Source organism: Haematobia irritans, chromosome 1 (assembly GCF_050003625.1).
Source record: "Haematobia irritans isolate KBUSLIRL chromosome 1, ASM5000362v1, whole genome shotgun sequence".
NCBI lineage: Eukaryota > Metazoa > Arthropoda > Insecta > Diptera > Muscidae > Haematobia > Haematobia irritans.
Window position 1 is genome coordinate 198781141 of NC_134397.1, and position 20598 is coordinate 198801738.

The 20598-nt window shown below is 33.3% G+C and overlaps 2 protein-coding genes across 2 annotated transcripts; both read right to left on the bottom strand.

Annotated features, from left to right (window-relative positions):
• Positions 1-4273: 4273 nt before the first annotated feature.
• Positions 4274-5420, bottom strand: LOC142222403 (protein D3-like). The gene is made up of 2 exons (XM_075292542.1): positions 5177-5420; positions 4274-5106 (listed from the first exon to the last, which is right to left on the bottom strand). Exons 1-2 carry the CDS (start codon positions 5318-5320, stop codon positions 4627-4629), a joined length of 624 nt encoding a protein of 207 aa, XP_075148657.1. The 5' UTR covers positions 5321-5420; the 3' UTR covers positions 4274-4626.
• A 9062-nt stretch (positions 5421-14482) lies between these two features.
• Positions 14483-16052, bottom strand: LOC142219387 (uncharacterized). The gene is made up of 2 exons (XM_075288382.1): positions 15572-16052; positions 14483-15503 (listed from the first exon to the last, which is right to left on the bottom strand). Exons 1-2 carry the CDS (start codon positions 15954-15956, stop codon positions 15154-15156), a joined length of 735 nt encoding a protein of 244 aa, XP_075144497.1. The 5' UTR covers positions 15957-16052; the 3' UTR covers positions 14483-15153.
• Between the last annotated feature and the right edge of the window lie 4546 nt (positions 16053-20598).

Here is a 20598-nt window from a genome sequence, read left to right on the forward strand (position 1 = left end):
TACAAGATGCGTTATTTCTGGTGGGGGCTACAATATCAGCGACGTAATCAAATTTTATTTGGGGTGGGTGCACAAACTGAAAAATGATTGACTTAAGAAAGCTTACGTTCTAAATTAAAAGCAATCATCTTGCCATCTTCAATTTATACCAATGGTGGTGAATGTATGTGATCGCATGGCTAATAAGACCAAATTGACAAAAGATTTGCACTTTAATTTATGCTTAATTTTTTAAACTTTTTTTTTATTAATATTATATAGTTGCTTTCGCCGCGACAGATTCAGAACAAATGCTAATGCTAATTAAAAGATTTATTAGGTTTATAATTTAAATCTACTGGTGGATGTGGTGGTAAATCTTTCTCAACTGAAAAAATAGAAACTAGTATCAAATAGAGGTGTGCGCGTGAGTAATAGTTTACTCACGCTCACTCACACTCACGACTGAGAAATCATACTCACGCCCACTCACGCACGATATTTTTTGGTAGGACATTTGTAACGAATTATGGCCTTCAAACGACCGACAAAGTCATCACACGCTATTCGAAAGTGGCTCTGCGGTATTTCCGGCGAAGCGCCATCTTTGTTGTGCCAGTTTGGCCTCATGCATAAAAGTCCAACGGTTTGTACGGTAAAAAATGAAGCGAGGAACTTTCTTTTGACGTCATTCTTGGTACTGAGTCCTTTTGAACTAACTGTCGAAGACGGATCGCTCTTCACCACGACAATGCGAGCTGTAACATATTGGAAATTTCTTTGATAACAGCAATGATAAAGGGTGTTACGGTCAAAATGTGGTCAAGGAAAACGCGTGTAAATCGGTGAAATCGTTTATTTAAAAAATCAAATTAAATTTATTTTTCAAGTTCAATAAGTATAAAATTCAGGAAAAATATTCAGTTAGGCTTTCGCTTTTCCAAATCCGAATTGCCGGGCCTCACGCTTGACATCTGCCATCAGATTTTGTACAGCCACCTTGTCCACCTTCTTCGCCGCAGAAAGCCAGTTTGCCTTGAACTGCTGCTCGTCCTTGGCAGTTTTTTGGTCTTCTTTAGGTTCCGCTTGACAATAGCCCAGTATTTCTCAATTGGGCGGAGCTCTGGCGTGTTGGGAGGGTTCTTATCCTTGGGAACCACCTGCACGTTGTTGGCGGCGTACCACTCCATGGCCTTTTTTACCGTAATGGCAAGATGCCAAATCCGGCCAAAACAGTACGGAACAACCGTGTTTCTTCAGGAAAGGCAGCAGACGTTTATTCAAACGCTCTTTCACGTAAATTTCTTGGTTGACAGTCGCGGAAGCTATGAAAATGCTGCTTTTCAAGCCACAGGTACAGATGGCTTGCCAAACCAGATATTTCTTTGCGAACTTTGACAGTTGTATGTGCTTGAAAATATCTGCTACCTTTCCCCTTCCTTTTGCCGTATAAAACTCCTGTCCCGGAAGCTGCTTGTAGTCGGCTTTGACGTAGGTTTCGTCGTACATTACCACGCAGTCAAACTTCGTCAGCATCTTCGTGTACAGCCTCCTGGATCGCGCTTTGGCCGTCGTATTTTGTTTATCATCGCGATTTGGAGTCACTACCTTTATTCAAACACTCTTTCACGTAAATTTCTCGGTTGACAGTCCCGGAAGCTATGAAAATGCTGCTTTTCAAGCCACAGGTACAGATGGCTTGCCAAACCAGATATTTCTTTGCGAACTTTGACAGTTTTATGTGCTTGAAAATATCTTCTACCTTTCCCCTTCCTTTTGCCGTATAAAACTCCTGTCCCGGAAGCTGCTTGTAGTCGGCTTTGACGTAGGTTTCGTCGTCCATTACCACGCAGTCAAACTTCGTCAGCATCGTCGTGTACAGCCTCCGGGATCGCGCTTTGGCCGTTGTATTTTGTGTATCATCGCGATTTGGGGTCACTACCTTCTTGTAAGTCGATAGTCCGGCTCGTTTTTTTTTGCTCGATGCACGGTTGTAGACGATACACCCAGCTTATTTGCGGCATCTCGGAGAGAGAGGTTAGGGTTTCGCTTGAAACTACCGGTAACTCTCTTTGTCGTCTCGGCGGCTTCCGGTTTTCGATTTCCCCCCGATCCAGACTTCCTGTCTGTCGACAAACGTTCCCCAAACACTTTAATTACATTTGTAACGGTTGATTTGGCAACTTTTAGCGATTTTGCCAGCTTTGCGTGCGAGTAGCTCGGATTTTCGCGATGCGCGAGCAAAATTTTGATACGCTGCTCTTCTTGCTTGGACGGCATTTTGACAACTGAAGAGTGAATTCCAAAATCAAAATAGGAGCAACATTCTACACACACACACCTTCAAAATGGGGGCTGTTCAGGTTTTTTAAATGCAAAATTGAAAGAAATACGTCAAGTTTATATTGACCAATCACCCTTTAGTATCAATCGCCGAAGCCAATTAAAAAACAACTATATACGGCCGTAAGTTCGGCCAGGCCGAATCTTATTTACCCTCCACCATGGATTGCGTAGAAACTTCTACGAAATACTGTCACTGAATCAGATGAATTTTGGTCTTCCAAGAGGCTCCGGAGGTCAAATCTGGTGATCGGTTTATATGGGGGCTATATATAATTATGGACCGATGTGGACCATTTTTGGTATGATCATTAGAGACCATATACTAATACCATGTACCAAATTTCAGCAGGATCGGATGAAATTTGCTTCTCTTAAATAGAGGCTCCGCAAGCCAAATCTGGGGATCGGTTTATATGGTGACTATATATAATTATGTATCGATGTGGAGCAATTTTTGCACGATTGTTATAGATCATATGCTGACACCATGTACCAAATTTCAGCCGGATCGGATGAAATTTGCTTCTCTTAGAGGTTCCGCAAGCAAATTTAGGGGTCCGTTTATATGGGGGCTATACGTAAAAGTGGACCGATATCGCCCATTTGCAATACCATCCGACCTACATCAATAACAACTACTTGTGTCAAGTTTCAAGTCGATAGCTTGTTTCGTTCGGAAGTTAACGTGATTTCAACAGACGGACGGACGGACATGCTCAGATCGACTCAGAATTTCACCACGACCCAGAATATATGTACTTTATGGGGTCTTAGAGCAATACTTCGATGTTTTACAAAAGTGGGCCATATCGGTCCATAGATTTTTAATCTGCCTTTTTTGTCAATTTAGAAGACGATAGCTTGTTTCGTTCGGAAGTTAGCGTGATTTCAACAGACGGACATGCTCAGATCGACTCAGAATTTCATCACGACCCAGAATATATGTACTTTATGGGGTCTTAGAGCAATACTTCGATGTGTTACAAAAGTGGGCCATATCGGTCCATAAATTTTTTATCTGCCTTTTTTTGCCAATTTAGAAGACGATTTTAAGGAGTTTTAAGATACCTTGCCATCGGCAAGTATTACCACAACCCACACAGAAAACAATTTCCGTAGTTAAACTAACGCTAAATTAAACTTATTTTTATTGCAAAAAAATATTTGTTTGTAGTTAAATTTTATTATTTTTTGCGAAATTTTCCACAGCTTAATGAAAATTTCGTTTTTTTAAGTATGTCTCAAACATTTTAAGAACTAAACGTGAGTACAAAGTTCAATGACCGTAGACATAAGTTCAATATGAACTAAAGCAAATGAACATTTTCGTACGATTCCCAAAAATAGTAAGAATCAAGTAAGAATCAAGAAACGCTTGATGTGTTTAGAATGCATGTTTTGGAGATACCTCAAACGGAGTGGCAAAAGTGCTTCGACAAGTGGTTCAAACGCATTCAAACGTGTATAGATTTTAATGAAAAATAATAATAATAATAAATAAAAAATTAAGTGATTTTCGACTTTTAATATTTGTTTTTGTTCACTATCTCTAATCCCTTCATATTAAAAAGAACTCTAGTAAACTCAGCTATTATTGAAAATCCAGATGATTTGATTTTTTTTACAATAAATATATTTTAAGGTACTAATTTGTCTTAAAGCTAATATTTTACAAACCTAAAGTTAGCTCATTTAATTTATTTGTTGTCTCAGTATATTTACAATTAATTACAAACATAATTTGTGAGTTTTGCCTGATTTAGTCTCAAGCCTATTTGAAACTATAAATTATGGATTAGAAAAAGGTCATTTTGTTTTAGCTTTAAATGACTAATGACCACTACTTACCTATATCCCAGATTAAAATCAACAATCTTACCACCATCAATAAGATGGTGAATTTAGGTGATCGCGTGGCGAACAAGACTAGTCCGATAAAAGATTTGCATTTTAATTTATGCTTAATTTTTTAATTTTTGGGTTTGTTTTTTTTTTTTTTTACTTTTTTATTATTATTATTTAGTTGCTTTCGCCGCAGCAGATGCAGAGCAGATGATAATGCTAATTAAAAGATTTATTAGGTTTATAACTTAAATCTACCGGTTGATGTTGGTGCATGTGGTGGTGGTTGATCTTTCTCAATCGCAGAAAAGAAGAAACTAGTTTGAAATTCGGTGGTGATGTCTTACGTTTTGAAACGCCAATATATTGGACATTACAAAACACAATCTGGATGAATCTATCTATCGATCGATGGATTTATGCAACAAGGCAATATAGAATTATTTTTCCATGCCTTTATTAAAATCCTAATTGCTTGTGTAATTCAGGAACATAATCATCAAACTGAGCCTGGAAAAAGTTACCAGCCAAGGGAACTTTCTCTATACCATGTTTCTCAATGAATTTACGGGTGGAGAAATTTTCACGACCAGCTCCTTGTGTTTTCGACAGATGTTTCTCATCGAATTCCAATTTTTTAGGTTGTTTAAACAACAAGAATGTATAGCGATGTAGACCAGTGTCTTTGGGTGCTCCGGAACCCACATATTCAGTTAGAACTTCACCTTTATGCAATTGATCACCGGGTATATTGACCACCAACCAATGATGCCATTCTCTCATAGATGGTTCCTTGCGTGAAGGTGCATCGGGATCGGTCATGACAAGGGTATAATAGGTACCAGCCTCGGCTTGCCATTCTACTTTTGGTTGATTTTTCACCTGGGTAGGAGTTAACTCTACACCTTTGTCAGCCAAAATTCCATTGTCATAGGTAATCTAGAATTTATACAAATGACAATTATCCAATAGGGATAGTCTTGAAGTCCTCATTTGGGCTCATACATACCTTTAGAAAATGTTTTGGTCCTTCGTCCACTACATCGGGTACCACTTCCAAATGTTTCATAAATTTCGTTACCTCACTATCCTCAGCATTAACAATGGCTAAGCCACCGACAAGACATATGGCCAACAACACTTTAAAGGTCATCTTTCCAAATTCTCTTTCGCCTCAGAGATATCTCGGAGTTATTATGAAAATTACTACTTTTGAGATCTGTATTGTGTTGGGGTTAATAGTTAACTGAATTTCTGCATGTTTAAAATCTCAGTTTTAAGCTTCATTCGAACAGCTGGTGTTGATGGAACATGTTTTAGGTTTGATGACGATGATGTTGATCGGGGTATCATATGATCGAGCTTTTGTTTTCATTCTTTCGAGCGTTTAGTTTAAGATATAAAGCTCTTGGACTGCAGTCACGCTATACACGAAAAATAATATGGGTGCACTAAAACAAATTATATTAAATGAATTGGTTGTAGCATATCTTAAAAATTAAAATATATTAAAGAAACAGAACGACTTATACACAAATGGGTACAGATGGGTGATGGAAAATACAATTTTTAAGAAAGTACAAAAAGGTATATTTTTGAGCGAAAAAGTACTTTTCACTAAAATTCAACAAAAAATCCATTGGAAGATTATTGTCAAGGGCTCCTTTAGACTGAATTTTAAAGAAAATAAAATTTTGTTTGTCAACTCCTCAATATTAAATATTTTTGTTTTTAGTTTTATATACGCTTACAAAGACTACCGTAGTATTGTAATCACGGTTGCCGCAGTTGTACTTCATCAATTTTCTGTACACTGAAAAAAATATTGTCGTGAGGTCAAAGATTTCATGTCTTTAAAATACGAATGCAAATTTGGCTTAGCACGGAAGACGCAATTCTCTACCATAAAGTTTTTTTCCTTGTCCAAAAGTGGATAAACTTTTCAATGAAGTCGTATTATCCTTATAATTAAGTTATTTCACTTAAAAATTGGGTATCATAACATGAAAGAAAAAATGTTTGGGCTAAGGTCAACTTGACTTTAATAATTCAGAAAAATTCGTTAAATTTAATGAAATTTTCTTTAAATTTGTTGCCTTTTTGCATCTTGACTACAAAGCAAAAATCGTTCAAATATAGGACATATTTTTCAACACTTCATTTTAAAGACGTTTATTACTTGAAACATGTCATAATTTCTACTGGAAGTCAAGTCTTAATTTGGAAAATAGGGTTGTCGTTAACTCGTTTTTAAAGGACTTTGATAGTATATGAAGAAAAAAAGCTGAAAAAGCGAAAAATTAAAATTTGCTTCCTAGAAGCAAGTACACTAAACCCAAATTTAAAAGAGAATTGTGTCTTAAAAGTATCCTTACTTGTATTCTCCGCTTCTTTGGCTCGGAATCAATACCAACATTTTTAAAGTAAAGACAAAATCTTTGGAGCTTGGCATGCTTTTTTTCAGTGTAGATAAAGAAAAATAAATTTTTGACAACATTTTCTAAAGAAATACATTTTTTGTTATTGTTGGTTCACTCTTCAATCATTATTGTTGTTTTTGATTTCAGCTTAAAACCAAGCATTGACTAAACGAAAAATATCGTGACTTACGAAAAATGTCGTGCTTCACGAATAATTTTATAAGTAATTTACCCGAGGGACGTATATGAAACCGTGAGCACGATTAAATTCGAGAGCGTTATTGAACTCTTAAATCCTAGGTGTCACTAACATTGTAAATGAATTTTGTGTTGGCGAACTGGATTATTTTCGTGAGCGTAATTCGTTACTCACGGAGCCACCGTGGTGTAATGGTTAGCATGCCCGCCTTGCATACACAAGGTCGTGCGTTCGATTCCTGCTTCGACCGAACACCAAAAAGTTTTTCAGTGGTGGATTATCCCACCTCAGTAATGCTGGTTTCAAAGCTTCTGTAAGTGGTTTCACTGCAATATGGAACGCCGTTCGGACTCGGCTATAAAAAGGAGGTCCCTTGTCATTGAGCTTAACATGGAATCGGGCAGCACTCAGTGATAAGAGAGAAGTTCACCAATGTGGTATCACAATGGACTGAATAGTCTAAGTGAGCCTGATATATCGGGCTGCCACCTAACCTAACCTAACTTTCGTTACTCACGCACACTCACGAAAATATTATTTTCGAGACTCACGTTCACGCACACTCACGCCGTTGCCATGAGCTTGTCACGACTCACGCATGAGTCACGAAAATTTTCGTGAGTCACGACAATTTCGTGTCATGTGTACACCTCAACTATCAACCAATTATAAGAATAAATTAGGGTAATTCACTCAACCCAAAGTGAACTACACTTGAACCTTCCGAAAAAAGGTAGCATACTTTTCCTCTGTTGGTTAAGCTACACTTGTAGTTTAGTCAATGCATGGTTTTAAACTGAAATCAAAAGCAACAATAATTAAATACAATTTTAACAAAATTATCTATAGAAATTAAATTTTGACAAAATTTTCTAAAGAAATAAAATTTTGACAACATTTTCTATAGAAATAAAATTTTGACAAAATTTTCCAAAAGAAAACATTGTAACAAAATTTTCTGTAGAAATCAAACTTTGACAAATTTTATGTAGAAATAAAATATTGACAAAATTTTGTATAGAACATTTTGGTGGAACTTTAATACACATATTTTTTGTTGTTCCGTCGAAACTGGTATTTGAGCCACTGTATGCAAGGCGTCAATATGTTTTTATACCCTTTACCATGGGATCGGAGTCATCCTGTTGTTACTTTGTCATCCCATTGTAACGCATCGTCTCAGACCCCTTAAAGTATACAAGAATGATCGTGATTAAATCATGAGTCAATCTAGCGATGTTCGCCCGTCCGTCATTTGAAATCACGTAGCGTCATGAAAGAAGGGTCCGCCCTCCATAATTACAGTGAAACCTCTCAGAAGTGGAAACCCACGCACAGTGCTTCGATCCCATACAACGCAACTTTGAAGGGTCTTGTTGATGGTCAAAACTAAGAAAACTGCGGAGTGTGCTTTCGATCGGACCACGCCTTCACGTACCTCCCATACAAAGGGATGTGATCGCATAAAAGGGTGAGATAACAAATATATCAAAATATCCGTCATTTGAGAATGGTTATAGATTACTCTGTTAAATTTTGCATGGTTAGAGCAGATATATTGAACAAGTAGTGAGCCAAATTTTGAGACCCTAGTTAGGTGGACCGGAACCCTATTGATACACGCTCATAAAAAATCGCTTCTGTAACATATACTCCCAAACATATTTTGCTTCAAGCATATACATTTTTGGGTATTGCCCAAACATTTATATGTTTGATCTCTTCCAATATATAATATGTTTGAAAGCATATTAGTCTAAACAATATATGTTTGGGTAGTCTAAGTTCCAAACATTTTGTATTTTTGCATCCAAATTCAATAATGTTGTCTTCCAAAAAACAATATGTTATTATGTGAACATATAATATGTTTGGAAGCATTTTGCACCCAAAAATATTATATGCTTTAAAAAAATTCTCCCAAACAATATTGTGCTCAAAATTTTATTTATTTATATATTTACAATCATAACGAATTATGAAAATAAACAGGTAATATAGGTGCTAACAACATAGGTTTTCGACCTGAATGCTCAAAATTTTGTTTCTGCCCAATTGTATATTCCCCCACATCTTTCTCACTTCCACGAGATTTTTTAGTACTTAGCACCTTTTTCTGTAATACAAACATTGTAGAAGAAATTATTCAATTGTATGATTTTTTTTATTTTAATTTTACCTTTTGCCGGACGGGGATTCGAACAGCGGACCACACAGTTTGTAAGGATCAAAGAAGTAGCTGATCAATTGCCCAAGGAAAAATAAAATGTTAATTTTGTAATAACAAGCAACAACCACCAACTTAATTCAATATCGCTCCCTTTTAAATAGCGCTCCAAGCTCCTAAACACATATATGTTTATAGGCTATTTCTAAATTAATATATGTTTGCATCCAAGCATATTATATTTACAAACATTTTATGTCCCAAACATAATATGTTCTAACATATTAACATATATGTCCCAAACATGTTATGCTAGTTTATGAACATTATATGCTTGCACTCAAAAATATTGTGTTTAAAAATTTGTGTTCCAAACATATAATGTTTATAGCCAAACATATGAAAAACAGCCTTTTTCATCCGTGTAGGCTTCTAAAATTGTTCCCCTTGGCTATGGGAAAAGTTTATGAATTTTTCTTTTTTTAGATTATTGACTCAATTTGTTAAATAAATTTGTTTAATATCTGTTGTCAGCTTTTAATTAAAAAAAACATAATTTTGCAATTTTTGAAACAGTAACGATTTTTTAGATGTTTGTAAAATATGTAAAAAATTTAAAAAATTTTGATTTCTTTTTTTGATGTTGGTTTGTATTTGTTGTTAGTATTCAATTCACAAAATAAAATTTTGCTAATTAAACAAAAAAACTAACGCTATTTTTAAGGAATTTGAAAAACATAAAATTTGAAAATTTGTTCTCTTTTTGGCCATCTTGGTGGTATTTTATTATTTGGACTTGTAACAAAAAATTATTTCTCTGAATTTCATTCATTTACCATCAAACTCAAACCTAATAAAATTATTATGAAACGGAAGAACGAGATTTTGTTATGTATTACAAAATCTCGTTCTTCCAAAATCCCTAGTTCTAGTCAACTATAGCAAAATTTTATTTTTGTATTCGAAACTCGATATCAAAGACTATTAAAAGCAGAAATAAGAATACGAATATTCTTTGCCGTTTTCGAAGCACTGTGCCACGGTCGCCTAAATTTTTTTCATACTTATAAGAGGTTAAATTTAATGTGATACTACCCAGCAAAAACTCTCATTACCCGGTAATCTTGTATGTAAGCCTATTTAAAAATTAATAACCACTTATTAATTGGCATCGCTCCGAATTACATTTATATACGCATGTCCTAGGAGGCATACTTTCGGCCATGAAATAAGTAGTGTTTTTAAAGCATATAATCACCTAATATGTAATCACTTCGTAGATACACCAAAGCTTGCAAAATAGCCACTTATTCAGGCAACCAAATCTCGAAAATATTGATTTCTATCGCCGATTACAATGGATCAAAATATGGCGAGTGATGCTGTTATAGGAGAACTACTTGAATAGAAACGAATATTGTATAAATAAACAAAAAATCTAATAAATAATCTTAATAAGATTACACGCAAATTAATTTCGCACTTAAAATAGAAATAAATATAGGTTGTTTAAGGGAGTTGGATTCGTGAATTACGTTATAATATATCCAATAGCCAATTCACATAAGGTTCGAAATCTACTAAAAGTGGATTTTAAGTCTCTTTTTTATAGCGCAAATGTCATTTGAAATTTAGTTTAAGCGCATTTTGGAAGTGTAATGTGAATGAGGTATAAGAAAGCATTTATTTAAAACATAATATGATAATGTCATTAAACACAATTATTATGAAATATTTGTGATAAAAATTTCTTAACGGAAAAATTTTCAGAATTACCGTTACATTACATATTCTTTTTGATTTTTTATGTAAGTGCTCTATTATGTGAATAACTATACCTAATAGTACCATCATTTATTTTATTAATTCTTAACTATAACTGCCTAAAAATTTGAGAATAACAATTGAAAAATTATCGAGAAGTATTTATTTTTGTCATTACAAATTAGTCATTATAACTCGCCGCAATGTAATGCAACGTGTAATGACAGCTTTACTCCTGGTAATGTCAATTATAATGAGATGTGGTTACCTAGTTTTTGCTGGGTATTTCAAACATCTCACATAAATTGTTCAATTTTGTCAGGTTTTCAGAATGTACATATATATTACATATAAATCAATCTCGATTCTTGAACGTGTTTAGTTAAATGTAGCTTAAAATTCAATAAATAATTTAATTGATAATTTTTATTCAATTTTAATTCCAAATCTAAAGTTTAACAACCAATAATATAATATTTTAGCAACGTTTTCGAAAATTAAGTTTAATTAAAATAGCAAAAAAAAATTTTTTTGGAGACTACAAAATCTTTGTCATTAAGGTACTATATTTTGTTAGTGTACACCGCGGTCATGGAATATTGAAAAATACCTAATATTAGACCATGCTTAATACAAATGATCACGGTTAAATCGTATGGACAGTCTTTAATGAATCAATCGTTTAGAAATTATTAATTTTTATATTTACATCTAATACGTGTTATTGTATACGTTTAGAACACGCAAAGACAACAAATTTTTTGATATGGTCAAATAATTCACTTAATGTGCATTGATAACATTAAATTATTAAAAAAACTAATGGTCATTAAATGTGCATAATTTGTTCCACGATTTAAATAATTGATTTTAAGACGGTAACAGATATTTACTTTGAGTAAAGCAAAATTCTCTTTTCAAATATAGGTTTTAAAGCTGAGCCTGATTTTGCCAAGTTGATATTAGTCAAACAAAATTTCCTTTCGTGGAAAGATACGGTTACGAATGCTATAGTTGGTAGAATTCTTCCAAGAAATAAAATTTTGGCAAAATTTTCTATAGAAATAAAATTTTGACAAAATTTTTCTATAGAAGTAATATTTTGAAAAAATTTTCTATAGAAATAAAATTTTGATAAAATTTTCGTTGGAAATAAAATTTTCACGAAATTTTCTATAGAAATAAAATTTTGACAAAATTTCTATAGAAATAAATTTTAGCAAAATTTTCTATAGAAATAAAATGTGACAAAATTTTCTAAAAAAATAAAATTTTGACAAAATTTTCTATAGAATTAAAATTTGACAAAATTTTCTATAGAAATTATTTTTTGACAAATTTTCTATAGAAATAAAATTTTGACCAAATTTTCTATAGAAATAAAATTTGACAAAATTTTCTATAGAAATAAAATTTTGACAATTTTTTTCTATAGAAATAAAATGTTGACAAAATTTTCTGTAGAAATAAAATTTTGACAAAATTTTCGTTAGAAGTAAAACTTTGAGAAAATTTTCTATGGAAATAAAATTTGACACCATTTTCTATAGAAATAAATTTTTAGCAAAATTTTCTATAGAATTAAAATTTGACAAAATTCTCTGTAGAAATAAATTTTTTTAAAAAATTTTCTGTAGAATTAAAATTTGACAAAATTTTCTATAGGTTAGGTTAGGTTAGGTTAGGTGGCAGCCCGATGTATCAGGCTCACTTAGACTATTCAGTCCATTGTGATACCACATTGGTGAACTTCTCTCTTATCACTGAGTGCTGCCCGATTCCATGTTAAGCTCAATGACAAGGGACCTCCTTTTTATAGCCGAGTCCGAACGGCGTTCCACATTGCAGTGAAACCACTTAGAGAAGCTTTGAAAACCCTCAGAAATGTCACCAGCATTACTGAGGTGGGATAATCCACCGCTGAAAAACTTTTTGGTGTTCGGTCGAAGCAGGAATCGAACCCACGACCTTGTGTATGCAAGGCGGGCATGCTAACCATTGCACCACGGTGGCTCCCAAATTTTCTATAGAAATTATTTTTTGACAAAATTTTCTATAGAAATAAAATTTTGACAACATTTTCTATAGAAATAAAATTTTACAAAGTTTTCGTTAGAAGTAAAACTTTGAGAAAATTTTCTATGGAGATAACAAAATTTTCTATAGAAATTCTTTTTGACAAAATTTTCTATATAAATAAAATTTTGACAAAATTTTTCTATATAAATAAAATTTTGACAAAATTTTTCTATAGAAATAACATATTGACAAAATTTTCTATATAAATAAAATTTTGACAAAATTTTTCTACATAAATAAAATTTTGACAAAATTTTTCTATAGAAATAACATATTGACAAAATTTTCTATAGAAATAAAATTTTGACAAAATTTTCTATAGAAATAAAATTTGACAAAATTTTCTATAGAAATAAAATTTTGACAAAATTTTCTATAGAAATAAAATTTGACACCATTTTTTTATAGAAATAAATTTTTAGCAAAATTTTCTATAGAAATAAAATTTTGACAAAATTTTTCTATAGAAATAACATATTGACGAAATTTTCTATAGAAATAAAACTTTGAGAAAATTTTCTATGGAAATAAAATTTTGCTGAAATTTTCTATACAAATAAAATTTTGACAAGATTTTCTATAGAAATAAAATTTGACAAAATTTTCTATAGAAATAAAATTTGACAACATTTGTCTATAGAAATAATATTTTGACAAAATTTTGTATAGAAATAAAATTTTGCAAAAATGTTCTACAGAAATAAAATTTTGCAAAAATGTTCTATGGAAATAAAATTTTGCAAAAATTTTCTATAGAAATAAACTTTTCGATGTGTCACAAACGGAATGACAAAGTTAATATACCCCCATCCTATGGTGGAGGGTATAAAAATCAGGTACTCCATAATAAATTCATAACATCACGGCGTGTTCTCTGTAAATCTCAAGAAAATCTGAGAATTTTTGTTTTTTTTTTTACTGTGCTTTAAAACAAAAATCGTATTGAGGGGTGGTCCACTTCCGCGACCAAATATCAAAAAAATAAAGTAGCGGGTCTTTGTCTAGACATCACACCTAACCTTCCTTGGAAATTTCACCCACATCGGAGAACATTGGCCCATTTTTACAAAAGTCGGGCAAGGGGGATGTCCCCTTCCCCCATCAGATATCAAAAAATGAGGTACCCTATTTTCACCATATGATTACCCTCTACGTTATCTGAACATTTTTCATGTGCAAAAATAAATTTATTTTATAACAAAACCAGCTGCTGTGAATTCAAATTATATATATTTGTAATGTGTGCTGTATGTAAAAAAAGATTTTCTTTCTTTTCCGATGAAACTTTTCTTGAATTTTCTTTTTTATAAACCTTACGGAGCTTGAGACCTTTCCAACGAATACAAAACCTTGGAAATCGGTTCGTGCGTTCTGGAGTTAAAGCATCAGGAAGAAAACCCGACTTATTTTTATATATTAGATTTTTTATTTTACTCTCAAATTTGTTGGTCCCATAATTCCATGTCCCCATGCAATAAAAGTCAAAATATTTTGTTTATAAAATGCCAAAATCCTTAAGGTCAGGACAAAATCTTTGGATCCAAGTAAGCACTGTTTTGAGTGTAGTCGACGGAGTTTGCTTTGTCATAATTGTATTCAAGTTTCTATCATCTCATCATTTTTTTTATTTTACTCTCAAATTTGTTAGTCCCATAATACCATGTAATAAAATAGAAAATATTTTGTTCATAAAAATTTTGTTCACATTTATTTATGTGCTTCTTTCTTGTTTCTTCTTTTTTTATTAATAAATTAAATAAATATTAACTTAATCTTTGTTTTCGTTGTGTTTTCTTTTCATTTGTTTTTTTTTGGAGGGGTTGTCATTTGGTCGTTTAAAGGGATAGTAGTAAGAAGAAGTTTTGGAAACTAAGACAGTCTTATAAAGAGAAATAGTAAAGGACGGAGGAACTTATCGATAGCAGAAAAAGAAAGAAAGAGAAAAGGATGTTTAAGTATAAACTAGACCAGTTAGGAGAAATGACTTTATGGCCTTCATCTTGAAGAGCTTTGATGAATAAATTAATAAAAAATAAGTAGCTATTTAAATTAATTTACAATTATTACATAAATAAATAACAATTATGGTAGGGGTAGAGGAAATTTGAATATCCTCCTCATCATTTACCTAGGAATTTTCCTGTATTTAACTTGCGTTTTTATAGTAGGGTGAGTTTTGGGGAATTTCATGCAGGCAGGGGGTAAGAGGGGGTGGGTATGGGTGTTATCAGTTCAAAAGTTTCTTATTATTGGCAATATAGGGAGACTAATGGTAATTTTGATTTTCCGGAAATCCTTTTCACCTTGTTTCTCTCTCTCTCTATCTGCTAGAAACTTGGTAAAAAACAAAAGACTCCTTAAGATGAACTGCTATAGCTGCTGGGATGATGATAACTGTTATAGGCCATGTAATGGGCATCGGAACGAGCATAAGGTCCTCCAACTGGGGCTTCCCAGCTGCTGGGCTCATATGACGAGGGAGTCTGCACTGGGGTCATGCTCATCTTGGCACCACCCAATTTTTGAATCAAATTATAGAAAAGGAAACCCAAAACCAATTTAATGGCAATCTTGGATAAAATCAAAGCCTTGATGACCTTCAATTTCAATAGAGCCATGAAGATGGGCATGATCACACCCATTTTCAATTTCAACAACAACAACAAAGGCAACATAAGTTTATTGTTGTTCTTCTTCTTGTCACGGGCTGCAAAATAGGGAAGATTTTCTTTGTAAAACCCTAAAAATCTCCAAATTCTAAAAAAAAACTCTTACCTTCACTTTGAGGAATTTCCAAATCGAAACCACGATCAGCACGATAGGTTACCACCGAACTGGCAAACAAAGTTTCGGGCAATTGTACACGAATTTCATTGGTATTCAAGATGCGGGCCACTCGATCCGTGATCACAGTATCGATGACATCATCGTTAAAGGCACGTCCACTTACATCCTCATCAACTCCGGCCACGGTATCCAAATAAGTTAAAACTTTCTCTTTCAGACAATACATGCCATTGGCATTAAAGCAATTATCCACAATGCTTGAGAGTAATTCCTCAGAGGAGTGTATGCGTGGCTCGGCCACAGATTTGTCAGCAACCGCCACAGCGGAAATGGCCACTAGAACGGCTAAAAATTGTCCAAAACGATGGGCCATTTTGTTTTCGAGTGAGTGTGTGTGTGTATTCCGGTAATGAGAAAAAACAAAATCAATCCGTTCCAATTAGCCCCACTACCACCGATGTTCACAATAGAATTGATATGGTAACAATGATACCAATTTCACCAAATACCCTCGATTTTATACTAGCCACTGCGCCAAACCTCAAAGCCAAAGAAGAAGAAGAAGAAATTGTAGGTCCAAAAGGTACGGCAGCCGAGCATAATGAATGTCACTAACAATTGCAGAGAGACCAAAAGTGTCCCCCAAACGCATGGCATACGGGGTAAACGTTGCGTTTTCAAAAGGCATCTACCAACACCAGCAGCATTGTGTGTTTTTGCTACCACCACCAACACCACAATTGCCTCAAGAGACAGAGCAGCCAGTAGCTGCAGAATTTCGAATGGCATTTTTAATTGATGGGCACCTTCATGGTAGTTGATAGTTTTGACTTTTTAATATGGACGCACTTATTTATGTTTATGGAGTAAAAAGACCAACAAAGTACACTTGTTAAACCATATTGTCGACCAATCCATTATTGACGCAAAACAAATATTTCACCAAATTCCACATCGTTTTGGAAACAAAAGAAAAATAAATTTCGTCAAAACAAATGGAGGCATATGCTCCATTATGTATCGTGGCATAAATTAACGGAAATTCAAATTCAATTATTTTACACCTTCCATTGCAATGGAATTTCTTAATCTACATAAATTGCCGGTATGTTTTAATTTCGGAGAGAATTTTTTATTACGTTTGTGACATAATCATTGGACTATTTTGGGATTTGACATTGAAGGGCATGCATATCATTTTCCAATGGGATTTAAATACCCACCTGGAACCTTTGGATAACGGGTTTGTTACCAAAAACAATATTTATTACAACTATTCTGTTTTTGCCGTAAATAAAAATATTTAAAAAAAATCACACATGCGTCCTTTTGTAAAGAACTTGTGCGAAAACATCTACAATAAGTTGGCCTGGCCAGATCGTAAGTACCCACACCCATGGATCAAATATGATAGTTTCCTTTGAATACCCCTTGTTGCAGCAGGTAACTTGATAATATACACGGATGAAAAAGACTGTTTTTCATATGTTTGGCTATAAACATTATATGTTTGGAACACAAATTTTTAAACACAATATTTTTGAGTGCAAGCATATAATGTTCATAAACTAGCATAACATGTTTGGGACATATATGTTAATATATAGAACATATTATGTTTGGGACATAAAATGTTTGTAAATATAATATGCTTGAATGCAAACATATATTAATTTAGAAATAGCCTATAAACATATATGTGTTTAGTAGCTTGGAGCGCTATTTAACAGGGAGCGATATTGAATTAAGTTGGTGGTTGTTGCTTATTATTACAAAATTAATATTTTATTTTTCCTTGGGCAATTGATCAGCTACTTCTTTGATCCTTACAAACTGTGTGGTCCGCTGTTCGAATCCCCGTCCGGCAAAAGGTAAAATTAAAATAAAAAAAATCATAAAATTGAATAATTTCTTCTACAATGTTTGTATTACAGAAAAAGGTGCTAAGAACTAAAATATCTCGTGGAAGTGAGAAAGATGTGGGGGAATATACAATTAGGCAGAAACAAAATTTTGAGCATTCAGGTCGAAAACCTATGTTGTTAGCACCTATATTACCTGTTTATTTTCATAATTCATTATGATTGTAAATATATAAATAAATAAATAAAATTTTGAGCACAATATTGTTTGGGAGAATTTTTTTTAAGCATATAATATTTTGGGTGCAAAATGCTTCCAAACATATTATATGGTCATATAATAACATATTGTTTTTTGGAAGACAACATTATTGAATTTGGATGCAAAAATACAAAATGTTTGGAACTTAGACTACCCAAACATATATTGTTTAGACCAATATGCTTTCAAACATATTATATATTGGTAGAGATCAAATATATAAATGTTTGGGCAATAGCCAAAAATGTATATGCTTGAAGCAAAATATGTTTGGGAGTATATGTTACAGAAGCGATTTTTTGTGAGGGTGTATACACGCAAAAAGAAAAATAATTCGTTCCTCCCAAACCAAATTTTTGACACAAACACTATTGTTTAACAATTTATTTTCGCTGTATGTTTGGATTTTTTTTATAAACGTTGACTCTTTTGCAGGACGTGAAAACAATTTAATGAAAATTAATCTTGGGGCTAATTAAATTTTCCTCCATATCCTGACTTACTTAATTGCAGCAATTTTTTGTGGAAACAAGTCAATTCGATTTTTATAAATTGTTCATCAACCCACAATTATCGCCATAACTATTAACGCACAAGCAACGCATAAGGTGAATCAGTTCTTTGTATACTCACCACCATAGAATGGTGATGGGGGTATAATAAGTTTGTGATTCCGTCTGTAACACATCCAAATATCTATTTCTGACTATATAAATTAACATATATATATATATATATATATATATTCTTGACTATATAAATTATATATATTCTTGATCTGGGAGAAATTCTAAGACGATATAACCCTGTTCGTTTGTCTGTCACTCTACAGCCTTCAATAATGACGCTATCGTCCTGAAATTTGGCACATAATCGTTTGCAGTTCTAAGAAGGACTATATCGGTCCAGGTTTTGATATAGTTCCAATAAAGAGTTATTTCAGGAAATGGTGAGTACCCAAAAAGTATTTAAAGACCACAAATAGGCGTGCAAAAAATGCTTTGCATCGGTCCACTTTCTGATATAGCCCCCATATATGGTTTTATAAAATTTTTAAATTTTACCTTTCGCCTGGACGGAGAATCGAACCGCGGACCATACAATCTGTTATTGTCATCAATAGACAATTATCGTTTTAAGTTATATTTACATAGCAGAGTTTGCGGTGCCCACGAGCCGATTAAACAAATTTTATTTAACAGAAACATACATTTAATTGGGCACCGTGGAGCAGTGGTTGGTACGTCCGCCTTGCATACCAAGGGTCCTGGATTCGATCCCTGGTTCGAACGAACACAACATTTTTTAATTATTTGTTTTTTTTTACATATATTCCAGATATGTTCAGAAGATTCCGAAAAGGTGTTCAACATTACATACTACTATATTAAATGTTTACTATGAAACTGTAAACTATGTCTTATTAAAGACTTAAAGTCAGAAAAGAACAGTGCTTGATATAAACGAAATTCGTACAAACATATCTCTTTTCCTTTGCCACCGTCAAATCATCGATTTGAGTTTATTTTGATAATTGGTTGATAGTTTTGCTGCAAGTAGAGGATGCTGATGAGGAATGTGGTAATTCCGAAACGAGCGTCCATCCAACCATCTTGCAGATTTAGTTTTTATCGGTCCATTTGGTAAGACCTCTATAAAGAGCGATTACACTTCTTGAGGTTATAGAAGGCGCACCGATCATGAAAATTGCTTGAAACAGAATGTAAAATTTCCAGCTTTTACTGCTCGTAATCATTTGAATAATGGGGGTAAAATCTACAGATTTGAAATCAAGGCATCATTTCATCTTTTTTTTTTTGCGCAAAAATATCCAGAATCTGATCCAGTCTTCATTGGTGGGATCTCTACGATGAAGAGTTTTCAAAGAAACTTTATATAGGATTCATGGTAGTGGGTATTTAAGTTTCGGCTTGGCCGAACTTACTGCTGTATAACTTGTTATATATCAGAATGTTGGCACACACAAACATATTTAAAGAAAATAAACCACTAGTATATCCCTTTTTGTAAAACGACGACCCAAATACAACTTTAGGAAACGGAAATAATATAATTTTACATATATATGTGTCATATTTAAGACATGGAGCCAGGAAACAACAGAGCTTCGACTGTGAATTTGGTGTTAAGGGTATAATTTTGTATTAGCAAAAAAGAAATTTTGTAACAAAATAATGTTTATACTTTCCACCATAGGGGTATAATAACTTTGTCATTCCGTTTGTAATACATTGAAATATTTGTCTCATATACATATATTTTGAGTCTAGGTGAACTTCTGAGCTAATTCACCGAGGTTTGTCCCTCAGTTGAAATCATCTTTACTCCCGGTCGAAACAAGTTGATACTTGAAGCGGAGCACAATTAGTTGTTTATATTGGTGTGTAATACAAATGGGTAACATCAGACCCCTTTTAGGTATAGCCTCCAAATAAACCGATTTCAAGTTTTGACTTCTAGACTCTTATGGAGGCACAAATTTGTCTCTCTAATTACCGAAAATTAGTTCATATCATTGCCCACCTGGCATATAAAGGATCTGGGGTTCAATCCCGTGGCTTCGACCGAACACCAAACAATTTGTCAGCGGATATGTTGACATTTCGGAGTGTATGAAAGCTTCTATGATTGGTTTCCTCTTTGTCAATGAGCTTAATATAGAATCGGACAGTACTCATTTGATAAAAGAGAAGTTTACCACAATGGACTGAATGGCCTAAGTGAGCCTAAACAAAAATTTACTTGGATCCAAAGATTTTAACCTTCCTGTAAGTATTTTGGTATTGATTCTAAGCCAAAGATGCAGCTCCCTTAAAATAAAGACATTTGTAAGGGACATACACAGTCTCACATAAGTTTACATACCCTTG

Coding starts and splice junctions, on each gene's coding strand:
- LOC142222403 (XM_075292542.1), bottom strand. CDS start 5,320: ATGACCTTTAAAGTGTTGTTGGCCATATGTCTTGTCGGTGGCTTAGCC. Junction 5,107..5,176: donor GACCAAAACATTTTCTAAAG/GTATGTATGAGC, acceptor TATAAATTCTAG/ATTACCTATGACAATGGAAT.
- LOC142219387 (XM_075288382.1), bottom strand. CDS start 15,956: ATGGCCCATCGTTTTGGACAATTTTTAGCCGTTCTAGTGGCCATTTCC. Junction 15,504..15,571: donor GGAAATTCCTCAAAGTGAAG/GTAAGAGTTTTT, acceptor CCTATTTTGCAG/CCCGTGACAAGAAGAAGAAC.